Raw genomic sequence first — 23478 nt, forward strand, 5'->3', positions numbered from 1 at the left:
GTTATTTATTTAACTTCTCTATCCTTAATTAGAGTGATTACTCGAATGGCTTATCCTCTCCCTTCTAATTTTTCACAACACCTCTCACTCTCCTCAGCCATGGCAGAATCAAATAATCTGGAAGTCGTCAATCAGCCGGAGGACTCTTACTCAGTATGGGCCTTACCGCCGCCGGACTTCAAGCACCGCCTCAAATCCCTAATGTCCTCCCTCCGCTCGGAGTTCGCCGGCCCCATCTTCGATCCCCACATCACCGTCGTCGGCGACCTTCCCCTCCGTCGCGAAGACGCCATCGCTCGCTTCCACTCCGCCGCGGCTTCCGTCAAACCCTTCACCGCCCGCATCGCCGACATCGCTTACGGAACCTTCTTCTATCAGTGCGTGTATCTTCTCATTGATCCATCCCCTGAGGCACGCATGCTCTCTTCTACCCCCTCTTTTTTCACTTTTGTCATTAGAGCCTGTAATATGATTAGGGTTTCGGTTATTTAGGTGGTGGAAACCAGCGCCCACTGTTGCGGCCATTTCGGTTACAATAGATCGACTCGTAAGTGTTGTCATGATTCTACCTTTGTTTATTGGGATCTCTATTTCGATGTTTTGATTGATTTCAGCTTATATGCCACATATGAGTCTCATCTATGGGGATCTGAGCGAGGAGAAGAAGGAGAGAGCGCGGACACGAGCGATGGAGATTGATGAAAGTATCTGCGGACTCGGCTTCGAAGTGTCGTTGCTGGCTCTCTGCAAGACTGATACGCGAGACAGGACGACTGAATCGTGGGAGATTGTTGAGCTCTGCGACCTTAAGAAGGAGGATTTTGCTTAGCGCTGCTGGGGAGAAACAGTGAGTTCTATTAGTGGTATTGCTGCTGAACTTTAGCTGGAAATGTTCAAGTTTTTAATGTGTGTTATATTGATGTTCGATTTAAAAATCTTTAGAACAATCAATCATATAATGATGGATGAACTGTCTTTCATTTGATCAATCATATAATGATGGATGAACTGTCTTTCATTAATTTATTTTTAAAATTTTCGTTGCATTAAGAGTTTCTAAGAAAAAGGGGGAATTTTGGTTTGGCTCCAGTAAAATTCCAGTTGAATATGCAGTCACTGATTTACTAAAATTCTTTAGTTAATTTGAGTCACATCAATCAATTTGATAAACATTTTATAAAAATATATTTAGCATTGTTGGCTTTATTTCATCTACTTGAAATTAAATTTTTTAAATTCTTATTTTTTATTCATTTTTTAAGGTAATAAACGTATTTTTTATATTTGTTATTTAAAAAAAACATGTTATGGTTACCTTGCCCTGCTGATAACATAAACAAAAAATAAGTAAAAATAGAAAAATAAACATCTTATTATGTTTGCAGCATTTTATTTACGTAAGTTAACTTATAAGATGGAAGTTTGAAGCTCACTCTGCAAGTGCTAAAGCATAACTAAACGCTGTTATTGGTTTGCATCCCAAGTCAGATGACATACTATTCAATTTACATAAAGGGAGGGTAAAAAAGATTTTTCCCTTATAAAGAAACAAAAAAAAAGAAAAGAAAAAAAGGAAGGTTTACATACATGCCAATCGATTTCTATGTATTTACGAGGCTGTTTGGCAATAGATTTAGCCATGGATTCAACCGAGATGTAGGCTAAATCTTGTTAGACGGTCATTTTGGACAAAATAAAGTCGTGGATTTGTTAAATCCGAATTTCAAGGAATTCGGCCATAAATCCAGGATTTACTAAATACTACAAATCGTCGGATTTAACTTCGCGGGTTGGGGATTAATGGCACAGATAGGTAACGGCTAAAGTGATAACATGCAATAAGGATCTCTTCCTCCCTCCCCACAATCTTCTTGTCAGGCTGTCGTCTACTGGTCGATGAAGTTATATTTATAGTGGGATCGATCGCCTTTCTCTCGCGTTAACATTCTCACCTTCTCTTTTTGAGCGATTTTCCCCTTTTTGAGTTTCGAACCAGGTAACTTTTTCTTCTTCTTTGGTAACTTTTTCTTCTTCTTTGTTCTTTGTTTTTTTTTTTTTCGCTTGAATGAGGTTCGATTGCTCATCATATGGTGTATACGAACAACGTGGGTTTTCTCCATCATTCCTGTCTTAGATTCAAGTTTTTGGCCTGTTGTTGTTTGAGATCATAACTTTAGGTTGCTGTTTTTCTTTATTGAGGCCATTTTTTGTTAGGCATGAATGCTTTCTACTTTGTCGGAGATGGATTGTAATTTTTTTGCATTTATGAGGTACATCTAATTTGCTTACATGGTGAAGAAGCTACTATCTCTGTCTTGTGCTACATATGAACTAAGTTTGGCAGTCTGTTTTAAATTAGGTTAATATTTTTTTCCCATTGGAGCGCTTCGGCATAACATGTATTGAGTTCTTTATATGCATAAAATTCCTTCCATGGTGCAGTAGCTATGAAAAACCCTTGGCAATGGCATGCTATGGTTGTGATTTGGCCGAATCTAAGTTAATTGCACCTTAATGTTGGTACCATACAGTCCCTTTTTGTGGTTTCTGCATGGAAGCTATATCTATGTTTTCTTTTTGGTGATTTATCATTATGGGGTAGAATGAGTCAGTATGTCCAGATGGAAACATTTAGGCAAAGTAGAAAAGGGGGAGTTGCATACATCACAAATCAAAACTATTGCTTTTTCATGAAGATTAACACGCATACCACCGAATTCTTATGTATTTATATGCCTAACAGTCACACTATTGACAATCGCAATAATGATCTAATGATCTATCTAAATCTATCTAATAATCTATTTGAGGCATTTTTAATTGCATTTCTCAAAGAAAATCAAAAAGACCTATGAATGTATAAATTCATATAAAAATAATCCATTATGCTATGTGATGTCATGTTTCACTTAATAGATTTGCTCTGTGTGAAAAAAAATTGTGTTTGCAATAATATTTAGAATTGAGCTTGCATGAGCTTATGGAAGCAAACATTGACCCTTTTTTTAAGGAGCTTCCTGTAGTTTTTTTATCTAGATTGCATGTGCCTTGTCTTGAGGCTCTTCACAGAGCATGCAAAAGGAAAAAAAGAGATTGCATTATATGAGAAGTTGCATCATACATGCAAAAATCTTATTTTTAGTCTTATATCCACTCGATAATTCTATTCGTGGATTTTTTTTATTATAATTATCAAGTAATATGTAATAGTGTGCTGTTGAAGTAATGTTTTGAGTGATAATTTGCTATTTGATGGGGTATGTGCGGGTGGTCTGAAGATTTTCAGGCATTCGCATATGCTATTTTCCATAATCAAGTAGTAAAATACATACTTTGATATGTAACATATGATACAAAGCACACCACAATGTGGTTTAGCATTAGTTTGAATATACAAATGCTATTTTGGGATTTATATTATTGGAGAAACAATAAACAAAAACTATTTGAGTTAGCTCAATGTTTTTCATCCAAAGTTGATCACTAACACTTTAATCCAAAATGCTTGCTTTTGTTTGTCATAAATAAACTAAATATAGTGTTGTCTATGTCCAACAAAGTTAATTATATTCATGCAGGATTCAAACTTCTTGATGAATATATATTCTTACTTTTATTGTTATTCATTTGTAGGCTCCACAGAAATAACAATGTCAAAGTAAGAATTTGTTGTATTAATTTAATTAAGATGAGTTACGAGTCCAATGCTCACTCAAAGACATCTACTGCACTCAGAAAATGTAAATTTGGTGCAAGAAAAATACAAAAGAGAAGACGATATCAAGAAATTAAAAGATCTAAACTAAAAATTAGGGGCAATTGTATAGTGATGATGAATTCAATATCTAATAGGGAGTCCACCAACAACCAAATTAGTTGAATATAAGGAGTGGTTATGGTGGTTAGTGAAACTTTAACTTTTGTAGTCACAATTCTGGCTTATATATATACCATCAAATGTTTGTCTTTTGGATTTAATCTACTGTTTGAATTTAATATGGCATACATGTTAATGTGCTAAACATAACTTGTTTTTTTTAGTTATTACGTTTTTCGTTGTTACATTAACGATGCAACATTTTAATCATAGAAATGAAGAAATTTGTGCCGGAGAGTTCACTACGTCATGGTAGTGACAGCTCATGACCTTTATTTGATGAAAATTCACCGGTACAGTTCCCAGAATCTAGGAATTCATCTCGCAAACCGAAGTGTTCGGTTAAGCAAGGGTATTTTCGTGTGCCACAAGGGCGATATTATCTTGTTGACTCGGGATATGCTAACACCAACAAATTATCAACACATTATCTGGATAGTCGATATCATCTTAGTGAGTACCGTGAAAGAAGAACTCGGAATTACTCAGGAGCAAAAGAGTTATATAACCATCGTCATGCTCAATTATGAAATGTAGTTGAAAAAACACTTGACATTTGGAATGAGAAATTTTAGGTTTTAACACATGCATCAGTTTCCATTAGACGTACGGGGCGATATAGTGATTGCTTGTGTTATCTTACATAATTTTATCGATAGACGTCACAGACATGATTTATACTTTAACATGCCACAGGCTGAAATGCATCATGATAGAGAATTGGGTGAAGTGATGAACATTGGTTATGACCTGAATGTGCATGCAATTATTGGGGAAAAAACTGAAGGTGATATGATTTGACATACAGTTGTTATAAATATGTGAGAATCATGTGTAAGAATTTCGTAAACATCTTCTTTTTTTTCATAATTAATTAAATCATTATGTTAACATTAGTTTTACTTATGTTGCAGGATCATGAACAAAGATGATGCAATGGCTGATAATTTTATTTTATTTATTATCTCAATGTATCTGTGTCACATTAGAATTAGTTTTTTAGTTAGTAATTTTGTATCAGCGTTTTCGAAAAGCCATATATTGAATGTTTTCACAATAAAAATTTTCAAACATCGTAAGATATTGTTGCAATCTTTATTAACTATGCATCACTTTCTTGCACATTTATTCACCATAAAATTTTCACAAGCAGTATTTTATATGGAGAAATTTTAGCTTGAGAAAGAAATGCTTGATTTATCTGGGAATTGTGGTTAAATTCATAATTTACGTGAGCTCAGGATTAACTGAGCCATTTTTGTTGTTTAACACAGCTTAAATCATCCATAAATCCTGCTTAAAACCAACAAACGAAAGAGCCCTTACTTTATTCAGTTTGTAGTTTCCAAGCTAATGGTCAAAGTAAATATTCTTAAACATTCATGATCGATGAAACATCATTCGATAGATCCGCTTTAATCCTTATATAGTGAAATATTTAGCACCATGCATCTTCATGGCACATCGATGCAATTTGATTTCTGGGTAATAGGTGCGAAGATTTCATTGTTATCTTAATATTTCTCTTAAGAAGGGCTAACATCTTTCATGGACAATGAGTGGAGGTATTTGTATTCATATTCATGGATATGAATGTATGTTTTTGGTTTTATATTCTGCTGATGATAAATTACTAAAATGGTTAGATATGTAGTTGTGTGACAGTAATATCTATATGGATTTTTCTCCATTCGCGGTGCTGATGTGGTTTGCTGATATGATGTGTTAAGCATTATATTCCACACATACCTTCGTTGATTTGAGTTCTTTTGTATGTTGATGAGGTAAAATTGCATTGTTTTATTCACGGATACATTTTATTCCTCCATATATTATTTATCTTGTTATGGAACCTTATTCTGTTATGTCGTCAAGATTGTTCATTATTGGAGAAACATATATTTGATCTTTCATTTACTTTTCCTTGTAAGTTGACATGCACTAATTCAATTCTAGAGTTTTATGTGAATTGATTTACTACTTGTACATATATATGTTTTCCATCTCACCCTATTTATCAATAAGAGGAGAATATATGAGTTGCAATATCAACTTGGGGATCTTTGCTTATATGATCCCATGACGAAGCACTTTGGATGACCTCTGTTTTTGCATGTTAACTGTTGCAATATCGGTTGTATGAGCTTCGATGTCTACCCTAAACCGTTGCCATATCTATTTTCCAGATTCCGCCATCAATTTAATTGATATTTACTTCCTCTCACACTCCTCAATGTCCTACCTGAAATTTTAAGGTGATGTTTAAGTAATACTTTGCGAGCAATCATATCATTCTCCAATGTATTTTGGGGATCCCTACTTTATGATGTGTTTGCGTGGCTGCTTGGAAGACCTATGCTTTTGCATGATAACCATTGTGTCAGTGTTATTACTAGAGAACATTTAGATATCCTTGCTTATATATATATATATTTTTTTGGGAAATGTGGATATTCCTACTTATATCTATTTTGTACATTTTCTTTTAAACTTCACTAGAAATTTTGCGGTTTATACTAGCTGAAAAATGCATATTGATGGCAGAGCTATTGGGTTTGTTCAACGTTTCCTCCAGATATTGGGTTATTTTGTAGATACTACAAATTGAATTGAGTTATTGTGTTAGTTTTGATGTACAGGGTGTGAATTGGCTATTACCGAAAATTCTTATGAGTTGTTGTTTATCCACGTATTTGGTTAGTTTTGCTTTGTTTACTATTAAACTTTGAAATTTCTAATCTTGCTTTTGCTCAGCTGAGGATTTGGGAAAGGTAATTTAAGGTTGTTTCTCTCTGAGATTTGGAAAAGGCAATTGACAGTTATCGAAAATATTTAGTTGATGTTCATCTTTTTGCACTCCAACAGTCATAACCGTTTCTTAAATCGTTGTAGAACTTGCCAAACAGTTTTACTGGATTTACAGGATTTAGTAAATACATTGTCAGATAGTTTTCCGGCTTTAACCTATCCAAGATTTAGTAAATCCGAATTTACGATATTTACTAAATCGTAATAACTTAATTCTCACCCATTGCCAGAGAACACCTACATGGCTCTAACTCTTAAACTAACAATTTTTTCATGCATGCCACCTTGCCTATGTATGAAAAGGCGTATTTCACTTTTTAAAAGTTGAAATGAAGTTATTTTTTTATTTGATATGAAATATGTTGAAGGTATAAACATAAAAAAAAAACAAAGTTTAGGTGTTGGATATGTAAATACATAGGAAATGGGTGGCATGTTTGTAAATGCCCCCAACGAAAATAAGTATTTGCTTTTGAAAGCATTGGCTGTTATATGCTAGAATAAAGTCCTTTTTTTTTTTACAAATTGGTGCTGTTGAATCCAAATTTGTCAGTGAATCACACCTCGAATGAGTTGAGCATAAGAAAAAAAAAATGAGACTTAAAGAGAGACACAAAGGAAAGTGCATTGCAATAAACAATAATATGTCTTGTTTTATTCATGAAATAATCTCTTTATTTATTAGAATATAATACGATGATATTACGTTTCAGCCCCTGCTATAATGGGGGCTTCAGGTTGTCATGTTGGCTTGATTGGCTAGGATTTACCGATCAGTTGATCCAGACTGTTGACCATTGGTCCTTGGTGAGGATTTCTTGTAGCCCAAGCGATGCTAGGCTATCGGATAAAGGATGAGTCACCCTAACTTGGTAAGTAACTCACTCCTCAATAAGGAGAGTTTGAGGGATGATTAAGGGTCTATTTGGGGCAGTTGTTTGAAGAAGCAACTGTGAAGCTGCTAAAGAAGTTGCTATTTAAAAAGCTACGGTGACTATTATAATTTTTTTTTGAAAAATTCATACCACAGTTTTCTAGTAGCCACTGCAGGTAGTCAGGTCTGGTCGGAAAACACAGTTTTCGACTGCAGCTTTTTGAGAAATCGGATAAAATATAGTTTTGCCAAACAAAAAAAACTACGATACGAAGCCACTCTACCACCCTAAACACACCCTAAGATTTCTTATAATATTGTTAGCTCTAGACTCTTGTCGAGGAGACTCAGGGTCATCATTGGGATGGTCGATGATGTGAGGACTGAATCTTTTCTAGGGTTGGATTTATCATAAGGTAGGTTGTTGCTTTCGGTTGACTTTCTTATAGTGGTTTACTCATATGCCTATTTGTCTCATTTTAGTTCGATGGATTCAAATTCAGGTCATTCGGTCATTTTCATGAATTGGTCGGTTTTGGCCTTGTTTTGGCTCAATCGGCTATATTTCATCGGGTAAGTGGCTCCATGATCTTCAGCCAGTTGGCCCTCCTTTGACGTACCTTCTTTTTTTTAATCGTTAGAACTCCTCAAGATCAGTGTTGGCACATCTCCCATATACATGTGGATTTTTCTTTTTAAAGTATGATCCCCATTATTTTTATTCTTGTTTTTTCAAGCGACTGAAATTTACTATTGCATTGTACCAAGTGCTGCTCCTTGGATTATTGTATTCACTCATCCTTTTCATGTGCCCAGTTCCATAATTTCTGGATATTTGCCTTTTTTTTTTAGTTATTCGTGCTGTGTAGAAATTTCTTATTAAGCTCAAGGAATGGAATTCAATGAGTTAGATTAGACGAAGGGTTAAAGTAATAAAGAAGATAAAAAATAATATATTCATGAATAATTGTAATGAAAGTCCATTTTCGAAATAGATTTTTGGTATAATTGCATTCAGACCACTCAAAACATTGATATTTACAATTTAACCACCCCGCTGATTTTTTTGAACGATGTATTTACACGTACCACGATCAAATTATTGACTATTTGATAAAAATGAAAAATATGAGTTAAAATTTTACCATAAATTTTGATATTTGAGTGACAATTTAAAAGATGGACAAAAAAGGATAGCTTTCTACATAGCTAAGATTTACAATCATAGATACCACTCAATTCCTATGTATTTACATATCTAACAACTAAATTTAGTTTTTTTTTTTTACATTTATCACCCAAATCTTTTATATGCCATAAAAAATTTTCACTATATTAAGCATTAACCTAAAAAAAATGAAATACACCTTTTTCATCCACAGCTAAAATGAGATGCATATAAAATTTGAAATTTAAATATTGAAAGGGGAACAGCTCCTCAGCCTACTTCCAAACATCCATAATGGCCTATTATAAAGGTCAACCATGACTAAACTCTAAATCAATGAAGTATGCTTCGACGCAGGAGAGAATGCCCAATCACAAGAACAACTAAAATATTGAAAACCTTAATTGATATGATATCTTTTCATTAACATATAGCAATTTTCATTGAATTGTTGATGATAATTGAGTGTTTTGGTTTTGGAAAATATAGCAATATCCTTCTAAGGACTATTAACAAATGGAACTTTTACATACATACCACCCCCTTTCCTCCGTATTTACATATCTAAAACTTAAAACTTTATTTTTTATGTTTATACCATTCAAATTTTTGATATCACATTAAAAATATCACTACTTTAACTTTTAAAAATTGAAATGAACGTTTCATGCACAAGTAAATTACCATATATATATAAGTTGAAATTTAGCTTTTGACATGCAAATACAAGAGAAATAAATAAAAAAAAAAAAGAGAAAAGGAAATATACTCAGGCAAATCAAAACAATAAAGCAACAATCTTAACTCAAGCCTTCAAACTATTTTATCATAAATTTTGATATTTGAGTGAGAATTTAAAAGATAGGCAAAAAAGGATTTTTGATTTGTAAATAACAAATTTCAGGTGATCTGTATGTTAAAAATTAAGCAATAACACAAATTTTACTCTCTTTTTTTTTTTACATTTATCACCCAAATCTTTTATATGCCATAAAAAATTTTCACTATATTAAGCATTAACCTAAAAAAAATGAAATACACCTTTTTCATCCACAGCTAAAATGAGATGCATATAAAATTTGAAATTTAAATATTGAAAGGTATGCATGAACAGCTCCTCAGCCTACTTCCAAACATCCATAATGGCCTATTATAAAGGTCAACCATGACTAAACTCTAAATCAATGAAGTATGCTTCGACACAGGAGAGAATGCCCAATCACAAGACCACCATCTCAGCCGCATTGATGACAACTAAAATATTGAAAACCTTAATTGATACGATATCTTTTTGTTAACATATAGCAATTTTCATTGAATTGTTCATGATAGTTGAGGGTTTTGGTTTTGAAAAATATAGGAATATCCTTCTAAGGACTATTAACAAATGGAACATTTACAAACATACCGTCCCTTTCCTCTCTATTTACATATCTAACACTTAAAAATTTATTTTATAAGTTTATACCATTCAAATTTTTCATATCGCATCAAAAATATCACTATTTTAACTTTTAAAAATTGAAATGTACGTTTCATGCACAAGTAAATTAAAATATACATAAAACGTTGAAATTTGGCTTTAGATATGCAAATACATAAGAAATAAACCCAAAAAAAAAAAAAAGGAAATATACTCAAACAAATCAAAACAATAAAACAACAATATTAACTCAAGCCTTCAAACTCTGAGTTCAGTTAGCCCTATGAACATCAACTTTTCCAACCTCATCATCTCCCACAGTAATAATGTTGAACAGAAACAAACTTTCAGATAACCTATTAAGGTAGGAAGAAGAACCACAAACCTCACATGGTAACAAGATCAGCCATTACACGATCTTCGCCGTTTCGAAAGAGTCATTCTCGCTTGGTATGGATTCTGCAGAGAAGAAATATCAGGTACGAAAGCCGCATTATCCGACGAAAGATATCGAGAGCTCCGCGGCCAGTTGAGTCCCGACGAAGTTGGCGGAGACGGTATTTCAGGCACCAGACCCAAACACTCCTCCGCCTCCATCTCCTCATCGAACGAATGGTTCATCGGCGACCCATCTGAACTTCCAAGCTTCCCACTGTCCGCCTGCCGAAGATTTCCAATCAGTAAGAAAAATGATTGTTTTTTAAGGAGCATTTATATACAAATCACACAATTCTCATGCATGTGCATATCTAACACCTAAACTTTCATATTTGCATCCATGCGGCTCAAATCTTTAACATTACATAAAAAATGCCACCATTACTATCTTTCTAAAACTAAAATATACACTTTTATACATAGGTTTATGACGCCAAGATGTTATAAGTGTAAATATCAGATTTTGAATTATTTTGAATGTTAGATATGTAAATACATAAGAATTGTATGGTATGTGCGTAAATTTCTCTTGTTTTCTTGAGGGCATTTACATGCATAGCACACAATTCTTATGTATTTACACATCTCACACAAACTTTCAGATTTTGAGTGTTAGATATGTAAATACATAAGAATTGTATGGTATGTGTGTCAATTTCTCTTGTTTTCTTAGGGGCATTTACAGGCATAGCACACAATTCTTATGTATTTACACATCTCACAAGTAAACTTTCATAAGTACACACACAACACTCAAATATTTAATATCACATCAAAAATAACATTATTACTATTTTTTAGAAGTGAAATACATATTTTCATATATATGTTTTAAAACACCATACTGCTATGTATGTAAATATAAAATTTAAATGTGAGATATGAAAATACATAAGAATTGTGTGCTACGAATGTAAATTTTCCTTTTCTATGGCATTATATGGAGATATTATAAATTATGTTGAGGAAATCAGGAATAACCTTAGATGAGCCATTATCTGTAAATTCGTAGTTTTGGTTGAAATCCGTGAATCTAAAGAACTCGTCCAGGGGCCATTCGGTTATACTTGCAGCCATTGGGGCTCCTCCGAAAAATGTTGCGAGGGGCCCGATTCTTCCATCTTTAGTGATTTCAGTTGAATAAACTTCATTAAGCTCTTCAGAATGGGATGTAGCAAGTAGGCTTGATTTGGGGTGATTGGAGGATGGTTCGAGAGGGACTTTAGCAGAACTGGATTGGTCCTTTGAGATCGATGGAGCTGATGCGGTGGATTCGAGACCAACTTGAACTCCGGTGAGAAGGAATCTCTGGTGGATTGAAACACATGGATTTGCTGTGTGGACGGAAAAATCGCAGTTTCGACAAAGAATTGCTCGGTCTTCCAGGCAGAAGAAATAAGCAGAACCTTCCTGTTAGGTGAATGACAATATATACAAAGTAGAAAAATATCACACTCAAACACCAAATCCGGGAATCATTAACTTCATTAAGTTATTTGAACAGCTTCAAGGGAATGATAGAACTGAAAATCTACATGCATAACTATCAATTCCTACGTATGTGCATATTTAACACCCAAATTTGAATTTTTGCATTCATGGCACCTTAACTGTGTATGAAAAGGTGTATTTCAGTTCTTAAAAGTTAAAATGAATGTATTTTTGACGTGATATGAAAGATTTGGGTGGTGTTATTGTAAAACCTAAAATTTAGGTGTTAGATATAAGTAATAAGGCAAGTGGAATGGGTTAATAAATACTATCTATGAGGTAACAGATAGATAGTATATACTAACCCATTCCACTTTGCCTTACTAATAAAAAGATACATAGGAGTTGAGTGGTATGTATGTAAATGTGCCTTTTAAAAATTGTCAGAAGCCACGTGTAGAGTTTGGATAGGAATGGCTGAAGTTCAAATTCTGACATTTTCTCACAAAAGTATAAATGCTGTTGAGTTAGAAGACTAAAGCCGAACACTTGTTCCACTTTGCGAGTAACCGGTGATAAAATTTGATTTTTGCTAAAAAACCAAAAAAAAAATGAATAAATGATGATGGCCTTCACAATAGCGCCCGAGGACAAGGAAATAACACCAATTGGTGCACAACTTAAGTTGGATTGCCATTATAAAATCATGTAAGGCAAAGAGGATGACTATCATATTTGATGTCGCTGATGCCAAAAAAAGAAGAGTTACTAAAAATAATTGCACAGCTAATTTATAAACAAGGTGTTCAAAAGAAATGCATTAATAATGAAAGTATAAAACATGTTAATTTCTATTGAGGATTAACCTTATCCTCGTGAAATCCCCTAGATAGCATACCATGGAAATAGTTCAGTACACTTTTTTTTTTTCTTTTTTTGGGAGAAATCAACATACACCCCAGACAATTCTTTTGCTGTTATAAACAAATGCATTTTCTGTTGTTGTTGTAAAGGTAAGAGATTGCCATTGAAAATTTTAGATGTAAAATGCCACCCACTTCCTATGCATTTACACATTTAACACTTAAACTTTGTTTTTTATGTTAATACCATCCAAATATTTCATATCAGATGAAAAAAACATCATTTTAACTTCTAAAAAGTGAAAATACACATTTTTACTCATAGGTAAGGCCGTAAGGTGGCATGCATGTAAAAATTGAAGTTTGGGTGTTAGATGTTTAAATTTACAAGAATTGAGTGGTGTGTATGTAAATCTTCCTTATATTAAAGCTCGTGAGTAGCTTCGCATGTTGTACATCAAAAATATGTTAGTGTTGATCGTGAATAGATCCAAAGGTCCAAAAGGAAGAAAGTACAACAAAAGATGACCCACCAAAAGAAAACTAGATGACCAACTTATCGGATCGGATGCAGTCGTTTGAGCCAGAGAAGCAAGGTCAAACCTGTCCGAGTCACAAAAGCAACCAAATCCGAGAAGTTCAGTTAAAAATGAGACAGATATTCAAGCCAACAACTGCAAGAAAGCCGACATAAGGCAACAACCTACCTTTCGCGAGATCCGATCCAAAGAAAGATATAGTTTTACTATATCACCAACCATTCCACGAACACTCTTGAAACTTATCATCAGAAATCAAGAATTAACAATAATAACAAAAAGTCTTATTGACATCACACAGGCTATACTCATTGAAGAGCGAACTACCTATCGGATTACTGTAATTCAACATCTACTCGATAGTCCAACACCACACTGTTGATAGGAGTTCCTCATCAGGGATCGAGGGTTGACAACCAGACTAGATCAAATAATCGACACATCAACCAATTCTAGTCGGCAGAACCAATCATACTATCCCAAAGACAATCAAGCTCAATTGATCGGCGACTGACTCAACCTACCGACCGTATACAGCCTATAGAAAGATTATTTTATGAGAATGAACCTAATAGACAAGAGGTATCACTGTTGATTCACAACCAATTAGAATTCAACACAAGTATTGAAAGAGAAGGTGCACCGTCCAAACACAGGTGAAACTTTTCCTGTCGAGATGAAACCACGCCATTGTGGTTTCCATTATAATATTCAAAATACCAGTCTTTTTCTGATACTTTGCTGAACATTTACTTTCTAAGAAAAAGCTGAACTATTAATGGTGATCAAGAGCAATCATAAGTAAATCGCCTAAGAACATACTGAATTAACCATCACCATCGAGCATTCTGATATCTGCATCATATAAATTTTCAGTTTAATCCAACTCACTCAACTGTCTACTTTGTAGAGCCATCTTTTTTCTGCAGTGGATTGATTCATATGCAGATGTGAGATCAAACTTATCATTGTGAAAGCCCAACAATGGAGTTCTAGTCTGCCGATTAGCAATTCAGTCGATCCTGACTCGAAATGAAAATCAGGAGCTCTCAACACTATTCTTTCCACCCAGTGCCAACAAGATTCACGAATTAATCCCAAACTCGCCAAGGTACCTACAAACACCCTCAACCTGATTGTTTCATAACCTGATCGATTCAGCAAGCAGGTAAAAAACTTAGCCACACAGCAATCACTTATCCAAATCTCCTTTTGCTGGAGAAAACGTCCCAATGAGGGGTTCTGAAAACCCTAACAAACTAATATAATACCGACAAATCTCAGCACAGTGCCGGTAAGAAAAAGGGAAAAAAATTAGCACGCAATTGGCGGTCAACCGAGAACAAACAAGAGCACAAAGGTTCAGCCTCCCCGTTTGCAGACAGAGCAACCCTAAACTCAAAAAGAAAAAAAAATTAAAAAAATTAACAACACAAGCATAGAGTTCTTAAAAACGATTTCCTCCCAACATAAACCAGATAAAAAAGCAAATCACAGTTTACCGATCAAAGATCTCAGATCTAACCTCTGTTGAATCAACATGAAACCCCAACTCCCCCAAAAAAAAAATCGTGGAAACAATTCCGCTAGCTGGTAGAAGAGTGAAGACGAAGATCAGAGCAAAACCTGACAAATATCGCATTTGGGAACCCTATATGAGGGATTTGAGGAGGAAGCAGAGAGAAGCAGAACTCTCTGATGCTTCCCTGCGAGCTTGTTGGCCGCATGTACCTTCTCATCGCATTCCCAACACAGCGCGGCCTCATCGGCGCAGCATAGGACCTTCGCCTCCGCAACCTCACAAGCGTTGCACTGTATCTTCATCCCAATCTCTCTCTCTCTCTCTCTCTCTCTCTCTCTCTAACTTTTCTCATTCAGGCGAAGCCGATTCTCATCCCTTATCGTGCGTGGGAAAAGGCCCAAATCTAGCAGAGGTGACGGACGCAGAAAATAATTTGATGTTTGGTTTCAAACAGCGTACAGCGGTTTTGGTTGACGTGGACTGGTTTCGCCCCACACCGTTGTATGTGTCTAGTTGCTTCCCCCCGTTTGGGCAGTCAAAATATCTATTTGGGTCCCATCGACTTTGCCATTCGGTAAGAAATAAAAATATCGATAATGCCATTCACTCTTCTTTAGGTAAAAAGATGGAATTATAATATCCATTTGTCATTTTGTTGTTAAAATATGGGTTATCAAATAAAAATACTAATTAGATGATGATAATTTATTGTCTATTGGGTAAATGAGGGTTTGACACCTTTCTCTAAAAGTTATCGTTGAAATCTACATTTTTTTCATCAGTCCTAATTAGGTGTAGTGACAGTTTTCTAACAACGATCGTACTTAAAAAAAATAGTAATACTCACCGCAACTTTTTGAGCACCATATTATTATTCAATAACTTCACAGCTGCTTAGTAATAAGTTACAACTGCACCAAACAGACCCTTAGAAATATTAATCAAACAATAATAGACACATGTTTGAGAGTAATCATCAACTTCAAATTATCTTCATGAGTTCATATTTAGCAATCAATGTATTTCACTAGTTATGTGCAAAATGCATGTTTATTTATCATCTTTAAAGTTGTATTTCGATAATTTTGTCAAAATATCAAAATACTCAAATGAGTTTTTGTAGAATTTATTCTTTTAATTAAAAGTTTTTTCTTTCAATAATTATGTGTCCTAATGATTTTAGAATTGAGTGATATTGAAGTTATTGGGTATTGCTTCCCAATGTGCTTAATTTGATTATAAACATGTCAAATTTAGAGACGATTTGACATTTCAATTAATATTTTGAATCTTTCAATAATACTTTATGTATTTAATCTGGGGGGAATGAAAAATTCTTTTAAAAATTTGAAATTTATTTGTTCTCAAATATACTTAAAATAAATTTGATTTTAACTTGAAGAAAAATGATCATGCATATGAAGTTATATTAGGGAAGTAAATTTTTTAATGTTGAAATGAGTAAGAGAATTTTGGTTAAAATCTATAGTAATTGAGAAAAACTTAAAGTTAAAAATTTTTAGTGTGGAAATTATAAATATTGTGTAATTATCCTTAGTAGGAGAAATTATATTTTCAAAAATGGTAGAAGAATTAGACTTTTATTTTCAAAACTTAAATTTCTTTTATTGAAAGTAATTTTTAAAACTATTATTATGTTTTTAAGTAAATGAAATATATAAATTCTTTGCTTTAGGAAAAGAAATGTGGAATTCAAAATCATTAAAGGTCTATCCAGATATAGTCTTTCCTGTCTGCAAAAAAAAAGGTTGAAAAAGGGAGAAATTCAAAACTTAAATTTATTTTATTGAAAGTAATTTTTAAAACTCTTATTATGTTTTTAAGTAAATGAAATATATAAATTCTTTGCTTTAGGAAAAGAAATGTGGAATTCAAAATCATTAAAGGTCTATCCAGATATAGTATTTCCTGTCTGCAAAAAAAAAATGTTGAAAAAGGGAGAAAAAACTTGAGGACTAGTGCCTAATCAAAAATTGGTTCCACATCTGATCTTTCTAAAGTATAAGACTTGAGAAACACTTAAGCTTAAAGATATAATATATTAAGTAAAATTATGCTTTATAAAATTTTTATAAGTAGAAAAGACTGAATGCCTAAACTCTATATTTGGAGAATTCACAATATTTTCTGAACTAGATAAAAACTCATATTTTCAAACTTCTTTACATTAAAATTTTCTAAACTATGAGTTGGTCTCATTCACTAATGTTTTTTTCTAAATTGGACTACTATATCTTTACATCAAAACTTTGGAATATCCTAAAGAAACTCATATACATAATCTACTTATTTAGTTTTAAAAAGGTTGGAGTGTCACTTGAGGACAAGTAACATTTTAAGTTTGGGGGATTTTGTTACACCTAAAATATTTAGTCTTTATGTACACATTTTTATACATATTTTTGAGATATTGTATTTTAATGAAAGATATTTGTGTGTTTTTCTTTCAGGTACAATCAATTAGATGAAAAATGGTAAAATGAGTGAAAAATGATCAAATTTGGAGCAAAAATGAAGAGGGTGCAAAAATGAACTGATGCGCTTAAGCGCCCAAGACTGGCACTTACGCGTCAGTTAAACTGAAAGAGCCGTGCCTAAGCGTCGGGTACCCTGCGCTTAAGTGCCAGAAGTAATTATTTGATGATTCATTAAATTTAGATGAATTTTTTAAAATGTGTTTTAACACAAAAATTCATTCAATTGAATTTTGAAAAGAGACAACTTCTAAAAGATTCATTGAATTGGGACACATTTTATAGAGACATCAAGGCACATTTTGGATTTTTATAAAAAAAAGACTTGGATCATCCATGGAAGAGGTCAACCATCATCATCCATCCAAACCGACCAGTGTCAACCACCACATACGTCGTCGTCGTCGTTGCTCACATTTTCTTTTTATTTTGAGTGTATTTTGTATTGCGAGTGAAGGAAGAGATTCAAAGGAACTTCAAGACATTTAGTGGAGAAGAATTTTAGACAAGTTTTTATCTTTGTGACTACATTTAGTTTTATTTTAGACTTCTTGTTTGTGTGCATGATTTCTACTTTCAAACTCATGTGTGATTGTGTTTTTTCCATGAATTCTGAATAGTTTTCTTTATATTTTTCCTTAAAATGATAAGTGATTAAGTATTGGAGGGAAGTTGTGTGAAGTATTAGACTTTAATGTTATAAGTAGTTGTGATGATTTTAAATCTTATACTTCATTTACTTCTTGATTTAACCAATTAGGATGTTAGCACATTTGTGAGAACATGTAAGATCTGAGATGGTATTTTCTCAATCAATAAATGGTAAGAATGACATTTGATTTCATGGATGAGAATGTAGTTCATGAGATTGAGTGCAAATAAATAGGAAAATAAACTTTGAAGGGTATAAAATTAGAGGACTTTAGAGTGACAGGCTAAAGCCCCCAATTTCATTTATAATTTTAGGTTTTGATATGAGATGTTAGCCCCGGGTGGAGGGAGAAGATAGAACTTTAGAGAGTGTCAATATCTTCCTTACCTAACCCGTCTTTAAAACTATTCAAATTGTAAATTAGTCAATGTTCTTTATAGCATCTCTAGTAAGGATAAAGAATATTATTGCTTCTATTTGGCATAACACAATTTGAATACTTCCACAACAGATATACTATATTTGTTACTGATTTATGATAAGGAAAAATATATTTTATTTTTATTGTCTTTATCTTGCAAATATCTAGTTAAGTTAGTTAGTTGCTTACTTTAATTTCAATTATCATAATTACAAAAAAAATTGAACTTTCATTCCTATTATAGTAATCTAGAGTTTAAGTAAAAAATTTTATTGCTTCTATTTGACACAACACAATTAGAATAATTCCACAACATAATTTCTATACTTGTTATTAATTCATGATAAGAAAAAAAATATTTTATTTATATTGTTTTCATCTTGCAAATATCTAGTTAAGTTAGTTAGTTGCTTACTTTATTTTCAACTACCAAAAATTAGAAAAAGAATTGAACTTTCATTCCAATTTTAGTATCTAAAGTTTAAGTAAGAAAATTTTGCTAAGAAAAATTTTGATTATCTAATTTCTCCTGTTTTATAAAGTGAATATTACATTTTTCCTGTGGATTCTATATTCAGAGCTTAATTAATAAGTCATATATTACTTGATAACGATATGCATTATCTCATATTAAATATTATAAATGTATTCGTACTTGCTTTGAAATTAAGAATTTACCTAGCTTTTGCTTGGGATCAAGTTTTTGGCTTTATTACAAGTTAAAAATTATAAAGGAAATAAGCATATAATTGAATTACCATAAAAAATACCATCATCACTACTTTTTAAAATTGAATTACACATTTTCATTTGTAGGTTTATGACACCAAGGTGTTATAAATGTAAATATCAAACTTTGGGTGTTAGATTTGTATATACATAAGAATTGTGTGGTATGAATGTAATTTGTTTTTACATGTATAAGGGCTAGTTGTGCTTTGTTTATATATAATGTTGCATGATAAGTTGATTTTTACACTAGATCACTTGCTTAGTCGAGTTGTTGATGATTGTTCTTTCAAGTACTTAGCAATGAATATATGCCTCTGATTGGAATAGTTGATGGATTGTTTGATGTTCATAATTTTACTTTTTTTTTATTCGTTGTACTTGTCTTATGTATGCCCTCAATAGTGCAAATACATATTTAAACAACTTAATAACATTCTAAATTGTAATATTATACTTTTTAATCACTTAAATGTATGGTCTTTAGAATAATTTCCTTGGTCTACAAGAGGAATGATATGTTAAAATTCCTTGCAAATCAATGGGAATGAATATTGATGTCTATCCCATTGCATTGAATAAACTGCTTAAGAACATAACATGCTACAAATGGTGTCCTTTGAGACCTAAGTTTTTCAAATGCAAGTGAATGTAATAAAGTTTTGTTGTAAATTGGATGATTTAAATCTAAAATAAATTAGCATCCAATGTAAAGGTTATAAAACATGCACAACATGCCATTGTGTTTTTTTTATACATATGACATTGCCATTTCAATCGGTTAAGTCACAAACGAGGTAGGCGTTCCTTTATTATATCACTACACTGCCTAGTTTAGGAGTTGCAAAATCAAACATACTGTCAAATGTCATGATAATTAATCATAGTTATCTAAAATACTGCAGTGCCTTTTCTGAATGCAATTACTTGCATTTAAAAAGTAATGTTGTATTGTGAACATTCAGCATTGGGTGGAATTAAACACAATTTAAATAAGGTATATTCATCACTTTATGATGATCACCAACTTGCTAACTTTGGATCAACCTACGAGTCATTTCTTATTGATGCAAGTTAAGAAGTGGTGCTTAGTTTTGTAGTTTAGTTGATATTTTTTAATACTCTTGATCGTTCTAGATCATGTCTATATTTTTTCCATATATCACTTGCACATTAATTTTTGGTTGTAGCTTTACTTGAATGTTCGCCGAAACATAAGTTAAAGTTCTCCAGCCATCATGCTAGTTTTCAAGTTGATCTTTTGTACTATTATAAAGTGATTTTTTGTTTTTAAGCTATCAAATATATAGCTCCGGCAGTTCTATTGCAAACAATGTTACTGCACGAGGGCATAATGGTCATTTATCCAAAAACAACTGCAAATCAGCTGTTTTTCAAATGCACAAACTAAATTGTCAGCCAGCTTATCCGGATCAGTTGTTGGTCAACAACTTATCTGAATCAGCTGTTTATCAATAGATTATTGATAAGCTACAGCTGCCCCCCAAACAGATCATTAATTAAGGACAAACATGTCACTTATTGGACACTCCCTATAATCTATAAATATACTAAATTTATTTCTGGAAAACTTGTATTATTGAGCACGCTATCTTGTTTACTCCCTTTTTTCCTATACTTCTCTCATCTGTCGTATTCTCTATTCCTTGGGCATGGCCACATGCATATTGGGATTTAACATCTATCTATATATCAAACACCTCAACAATTTTTAATACACTTACCACTCAATTATTTAATATAATATCCAAAATATTACTTTTTTAAACGCCTAAAGAATGGAACATCCCTTTTAATGCATGGGGAATGTGCCAACACGAATCTTGAGGAGATCCAACAGATCAAGAGATAGAAAATACAGCTAAGGAGGACCCACGAAAGACTAAATGACCCACTTGAGCAAATGGAACCCTCTAAACTTAGGTTGGAGACTAATCATTGGTAGGCCATTTGAACAAAGGACCAAGGCAAATCAAGTCGAAAAAAGGAATTGACCTATCTCTCGTCACAACCCGACTCAAAGGAAGTGTTTAGTATTGTCATCCATCTCGCAGATGCCCTTGAGACTCTTCATCAAAGGTCGAGAATTGGAAATAACATAACCAATAAGCATCCTGAAAGGATCACCTTGTCAAGGAAATTGCTATATGCCAAATTACAGTAATATAACATCATTCTACCTACAAGAACTCCTCGTTCAAGGATCAATAGTTGAAAACTAGACTAGAAAAAATGGCTGATAAAGTCGAGTCATACCATCCCGAAGTCCATCAAGGCTGACTGATAACCCATATGCAGCACAGTCGGACGAACAAGTCTTTCGAACCAAGACCCACTGATTCGATCGAATAAGTCTGAGGATAGCAGAGTCGCAGGTTTTTATACGTAAAATACCTAAAGTATCTCGTAACGCTCCCATTAAAGAATGGAAAAACATGTAATTTTATATATTGTATTGACATTCTCTATAATTAGATGAATTCTTTTATGAGAAAAAAACAAATCATGCTACTGCTTATTACATTGCAATTCCCCGACTCCATCTCTCTCGTGTCTTATGCTCTTTTTCTTGGGTATGATTCACGAGCAAATCATGATTATAGGAATGACAATATACTAGTAAAAGTCGAGATTTAGGTGTTAGATCACGTATACACATAAAAATTGAGTCGTATGTATGTAAATCTTTCGAAAACAAAATATAATAAAATCTCCCTCAACAAAAATATACTCAAGTGCAAAACATTTTCTTAGGTTTTCATACAAAAACATTAATAAAACTATCCAAAGTAATATAATTTCAACCTTCACAAAATAATGCATTGCCTAATGTTTGATATAACGTTGCAACCACTTGTACTAAATTGAACCGATCTAATGTACCTTCATCATATTTTCCCAAATATCACACCAAATCATAGTTCGTAGCCATCTTATTCACATTCATATTCGTATAGGTATATATATATATATAATATATATTTAAAGAAAGTCCATTGACTTGAGCTCCTTTCTATCAATGCGGAATGACGTCATCACTGACGTCCCCGTTAAAGGCTGCCATTGGCTGCTTTCATGAGATTCTACATTCTTACATGCTGGTTGAATAGGATTTGCTCCGCATGCCAAACACCAAAACATTGTTTTGATTAATTTTAGAGATGATTAAGAAAATGATAAGATTTGCATACAAACCTCTTAATTTCTTTGTATTTACATATCTAGCACATGGACTTTAATTCTTACAACTTTGTATTTACATATCTCCGCCATGCTTGGCCACAATTGGAGGAAAAAAATTTGCCGAGGGTACAAACCGAGGGTACAAAGGGGTTACATCCGCGGTATAAGCCCTTGTAACCTCAATGTAACCTTCTGTAACATACGTGTAACCTCTTAATATATGATAACAGAAGCGCGAAACTTATTTTAAGGTACAAATAGGTTACAGAAAGTTACATGGAGGTTACAGGGGGTTATACCGTGGATGTAACCCCCTTGTACCATCGATATAACCCCCATATCGCACGCAATTTTTTCCCAATTGGAGGTCGTGCAAGCTTGTTGGCATGTTGGCTTGAGGAACTAAGGCAACACTCTGCACTCCTAAAGTGTACGATAACACATTAGAAGATTATCGAAAGTATAGAGAATCATTTTGATTTCGATTTCTTATTTATTTTATTTTATTTTATTTATGTTTTAATTTAAAAGGGTTATATTAACTAATTTCATATTATTTCTCTTTAATTATTTATTCCATTTATCATTTATTATATTAATATTTTAAATTAATATAATTTTCTCTCTTTTGTAAGAGACAAGTCCAGCTCGTGAGTTAGTTGAACTCGCTCAAGCAAGACTCAAACAAAACTCAACTAAATACAATTGAATACATCTATCAGTATGTAAGGATAGGGCTGTCAAAAAAGCTCGTTGTTTACAAGCAGTTCGTGTTCAGTTCGTCAATAAGTTCGTATTCGATTTGTTCGATAAGTAAACAAGACGAACGTGAACAATTTTTTTTTAAACGAACCAAACATGAACAGTGATGCGTTCTTTCGTGTCTGAATCGTTATTGTTTGAATATAAAATAATATAAAATAATTATATATATAAATTTATGATATATTAAAAAATTAGATTTAATAAATTATAATATATAATAAATTAATAATAATAATATATTAATATATTATATTAGTAATATACTAATA

At 32.9% G+C, this 23478-nt stretch overlaps 2 protein-coding genes across 6 annotated transcripts; one reads left to right on the plus strand and one right to left on the minus strand.

Moving 5' to 3' along the window:
* Positions 1–23: 23 nt before the first annotated feature.
* Positions 24–4979, plus strand: LOC110025434 (cyclic phosphodiesterase-like). Of its 4 annotated transcripts, none has more exons than XR_002294121.1 (5): positions 24–411; positions 493–547; positions 615–863; positions 4574–4711; positions 4792–4979. XR_002294121.1 is itself a non-coding variant. In XM_020725905.1 (4 exons), the coding sequence occupies exons 1-3, from the start codon at positions 46–48 to the stop codon at positions 827–829; spliced, it is 636 nt and encodes a 211-aa protein (XP_020581564.1). In that variant the 5' UTR covers positions 24–45; the 3' UTR covers positions 830–847; positions 4792–4979. The 4 variants fall into 4 exon arrangements, 1 of the variants encoding a protein (XP_020581564.1); XR_002294119.1 differs by having other exon boundaries at positions 615–847; XR_002294120.1 differs by having other exon boundaries at positions 615–847; positions 4574–4664.
* Positions 4980–10377: 5398 nt separating this feature from the next.
* LOC110025419 (B-box zinc finger protein 22) lies at positions 10378–15350 on the minus strand. Of its 2 annotated transcripts, XM_020725882.1 has the most exons (4): positions 15048–15350; positions 13416–13485; positions 11570–11998; positions 10378–10810 (listed from the first exon to the last, which is right to left on the minus strand). In XM_020725882.1, exons 1-4 carry the CDS (start codon positions 15185–15187, stop codon positions 10553–10555), a joined length of 897 nt encoding a protein of 298 aa, XP_020581541.1. In that variant the 5' UTR covers positions 15188–15350; the 3' UTR covers positions 10378–10552. The 2 variants fall into 2 exon arrangements, with proteins under 2 accessions (XP_020581541.1, XP_020581542.1); XM_020725883.1 differs by lacking the exon at positions 13416–13485 and having other exon boundaries at positions 10380–10810.
* Positions 15351–23478: the final 8128 nt, after the last annotated feature.

Source organism: Phalaenopsis equestris, unplaced genomic scaffold (assembly GCF_001263595.1).
Source record: "Phalaenopsis equestris unplaced genomic scaffold, ASM126359v1 Scaffold000297, whole genome shotgun sequence".
In the NCBI taxonomy this organism is placed as follows: Eukaryota; Viridiplantae; Streptophyta; class Magnoliopsida; order Asparagales; family Orchidaceae; genus Phalaenopsis; species Phalaenopsis equestris.